Genomic DNA, 3,413 nt, shown 5'->3' on the forward strand with positions numbered 1-3,413 from the left:
TTAGCCCTCCTCCCACCGTTCTCTTTCCTGGCCAGAGCAGCCAAGGCCTCCCCAGGAACCCCTGATTCCTTCTGGAACTCTCTCACACTGCCTAATGGTGTTACAACAGAGTGAGTCCAGAACTGTCCCTGCTGCCCAGTATTCCCAAATCCAGGGCTATACAAGGCGATCCCAGTCGTGCTGGGAGCATCCCCCAACAGCACCTTCCTAAGGCCCTTCTGGACAGAGCCCTGCCCAGCCTCTACTCACTCTTCAGCCACATCATCATCCTCTTCTCCAGGGTTGAAGGACTCGTCTGGAGGAGAGAGCAAGGGATCAGCACATCAGATAATCATGAGGGAAAGGAGCCAGAGCACAACACCAGCCCCCCACAGTCTCCTGCAGCCCCAGCCCTCACCTGTCTCCTCCCCGGATCCATCGCTGCTGTCGTTGGCGTTCTCCTCCCGGATCTTGCCCTCCTCCTTCATCCTCTCCAAGTAGGCGTCGTGCTGGTCCTCATCAGAGTCAGCGTATTCATCGTAGCTCTGCTTCATTCCCTGTGGAGAGGCGGGATGAGAGCTGCTCCCTGAGCACCCCCTGCACACCCTCCACTCTGGAACACAGCCCCTGGCATGGCCCTGGGCACGCACAGGGTGGAGGATGGACACAGACACGTCCCCTCCTTCCCCACCATCAGGGCCCTGGAGAGAGGGGCAGAGCAGTTATGTGGGTTAGGGGGGCCCTCACACACCACGCTGGGGTTAACTGGGTTAGTCAAGGACCACCACAGCCATGCACAGGAAACCTGCACCAGGAGGAGGAGGAGAAAGAGGAAGGGATATCGCACGGACCTTTTTCCTCTACAAGGGCAAGGAGAGAAAAGAGAGGTGAAAAAAGGAGGGAAAAGCAGCCGGATTTCGGGAGAAGGCAGGCCCCGCACGGCAGGTACCTCCTTCAGCCCCCGGTTCTTGATGTTCAGCTTCTTGGCATTGACAAAGTCGAAGAGCTTCCCGTACTCCTCCCTGCGGGAGAGCCGATGGTCAGGCCTGGGCTGCCAGGGAGCCCCAGTGAGCATGGCCAGACCGGCCCCACAGCCCAGAGCCCAGAGCCCAGAGCCACCTCTCGATGCTGCTGAAGGTGTACTGCGTGCCCTGCTTGGTCTCGATCTCGAAGTCGAAGGAGCGGGTGGTGGTGGTGCCGCGGGCGAAGTTGACGAAGGAGATCTCGTCGAAGCGGATGTGCACGGGTGGCTTATGCACATAGATGAAGCCCCTCTCCAGCGGGTACAGCAGCCCCGAGCTGGCCTTGTAGGAGCAGGTGATGCACTGGGCTCCAGAGTGTCTGTGGGGCAAACGTGGCTGTCCAGCACCCGCAGGGACAAACGCTCTCCCTGTGGCCGCCCTCGCAGCCAAAGGAACCAGCAGCCCTGCTTCCGGGCACAAATCACACAGAGTGCCTTCCCCACAGCCATGGGAATGACAGGGAAAGAGAGGGACTGGCCCTGCAGCCACTCACCCCTGGAAGTTTCCGGGCACGGTGATCTTGCGGTTCACCAGTGCCTTCATCACCCGGCTGACCATCTCGTAGAGGGACCCCGACATGTTCTTGGTGAGCCGCCCCTCGAAGCGCTTCTCCACCTCCTCCCTGCACAGCCAGGAGGGCAGAGGTGAGAACGGGATGCCAGGGGCTTGGTACTTCCCTCGGGATCTGGGCTGGGGGGCCTGGGAAGCAGCCTGGCAGCAAGGCAGCTCACTCGTTCATGTTGAGGGTCAGGGAGATGTCCTCATCCTTGGAGAACAGCAGGATCAGGAAGTGGTATCGGGTCTGGCCTTGCTTTATCGGGGGGTCCAGGCTGATCTGGAAAGAGAGGGGGAGGCGAGGATGTGAATCCCCCTGACCCACCCCTCACCCCTCTTCCTGAGGGAAGGCTGACCCCTTCCTGCTCACCACAAAGAACATCTGGCGCTGGTCCTTGTGCGGGAGCAGGAAGAGGCGCAGCACGGTGGTGTAGGGGATCTTGTAGTCGAAGGTCTTGCCGTGCAGGTGCAGGAAGGTGGGGTAGATGCGGATGTCGTAGCGCCCGCGCGGCGTCAAACACTGCAGCTCCCGGAAGATGCAGATGGCATCACCGGTGGCCTGGATCACATCCGCCTTGGACAGCACGTTCTGGGCAAAGGCCTGCGAGGGACGGGATCACAAAGGGGCCCTTGCCACCACCCTGACCCCTCCCTGGCAGCCCTGCGCACCTCCACGGGGTCCACGCCGTCCTCCTGGGTGGGCGGCACGTAGAACCGGACCTCCATGAGCGAGACCTCGGCGTCATCGTTCTGGTGGAACTCCAGCGTCACCTCGTTCTTGCCCGTGGTGCACTGGGACACGTTGCTGAGGGGGATCTCGAACACGGGCTGCTCCCCGATGTCGAAGGACAGCAGCTGCCCTGTGGGGGCCGTCGTGGCCGGGTCACTGCTGTGCCCCACAAGGCAGGTTCTACACACGTCACCCCCTCTCCCAAAACCCCAATGCCTCTGCTCTCCTCCCTGCGTTCCCACCCTCCCAAATCTCCAGGCTTTCTCCCTTCTGGCTGCAACCCTGGAAATGGGCACTGATTAGAAAGAGGTCTGTGCCCATGTCCTCTGGTCTCAGAGTAGGGGGGACATCCACCAGCTCCCCTGGCTCCTTTGGGAACCGGCAGCTCTGCCAGGTGCTCACAGCTTCCATGCTGAGCACTGTCTGCACAATGTTCCCCCGGGATTTGTGATCCACAGGTACCTTACGCTCTCCTGGGATGGCAAATGTCCCCGCAGTCCCCAAGGCAGCTGCTCCCAAGAGTATGGCAGGGGTGGCAGGACCAGCCACACTGGTGGAAACAACCCACCCCAAGGTCTCAGGGCTGCCCCTGATACAGTGGTGCCAGGACTCACCTCCAAACCTCACTGTGCCCCAGTTCCAGCCCTTCACACACAAATCCTTCTCTGCCAGCTCCAGGCAATAGTGGGCCTTGAAGAAATCTGAGAGCTTGTCAAACTCCTGGGCAAGACAAGAGGGAGAGAAATCCATCAGGAACCATCACATGCTGGCGGGCGCTGCCCAGAGCCCCCACAGAGACACAACCCCCCAGCACGGAGACACAGGGGAGCAGAGCTGCTCCGGGGCTCACAGGGAGCACGGCTGGATCCAGGACAGGGCCAAGGCAACGGGAACAAGGACTCACCGACTCCCGGAACCCGTCGTACTTGTAGACGTGGCCATTCTTGGTGAGCAGCTTGAGGCCGTGCCCCAGAGCCACGCGCCGCCACACGCCCTCGGCCAGCTCCGAGGCCTGGATGTTGTCCACCTTCCCCGTCTTGCTGTTCTTGAAGATGACGCCCTGCCGGCTGAGCCGCAGCCGCCCGTCGTTCTGCGGGACAGCCGGGCCTGAGCGGGGCACGGGAGGG

The 3,413-nt window shown here is 61.4% G+C and overlaps 1 protein-coding gene across 1 annotated transcript in view; it reads right to left on the bottom strand.

Moving 5' to 3' along the window:
* SSRP1 (structure specific recognition protein 1) overlaps positions 1-3,413 on the bottom strand; it is a 10,112-nt gene that overhangs the window by 2,017 nt on the left and 4,682 nt on the right. Inside the window, exons 2-12 of the mRNA XM_029965733.1 lie at positions 3,191-3,393; positions 2,901-3,006; positions 2,226-2,416; positions 1,927-2,157; positions 1,733-1,836; positions 1,495-1,623; positions 1,099-1,320; positions 929-1,001; positions 831-839; positions 398-536; positions 250-295 (exon numbers count right to left, since the gene is read on the bottom strand). Of these exons, the coding sequence (XP_029821593.1) occupies positions 250-295; positions 398-536; positions 831-839; positions 929-1,001; positions 1,099-1,320; positions 1,495-1,623; positions 1,733-1,836; positions 1,927-2,157; positions 2,226-2,416; positions 2,901-3,006; positions 3,191-3,393 (1,453 nt within the window). The remainder of the gene's footprint in view (positions 1-249; positions 296-397; positions 537-830; positions 840-928; positions 1,002-1,098; positions 1,321-1,494; positions 1,624-1,732; positions 1,837-1,926; positions 2,158-2,225; positions 2,417-2,900; positions 3,007-3,190; positions 3,394-3,413) is intronic.

Source organism: Manacus vitellinus, unplaced genomic scaffold, assembly GCF_001715985.3.
Source record: "Manacus vitellinus isolate BGI_N305 unplaced genomic scaffold, ASM171598v3 scaffold_118_pilon, whole genome shotgun sequence".
Taxonomy (NCBI): Eukaryota; Metazoa; Chordata; class Aves; order Passeriformes; family Pipridae; genus Manacus; species Manacus vitellinus.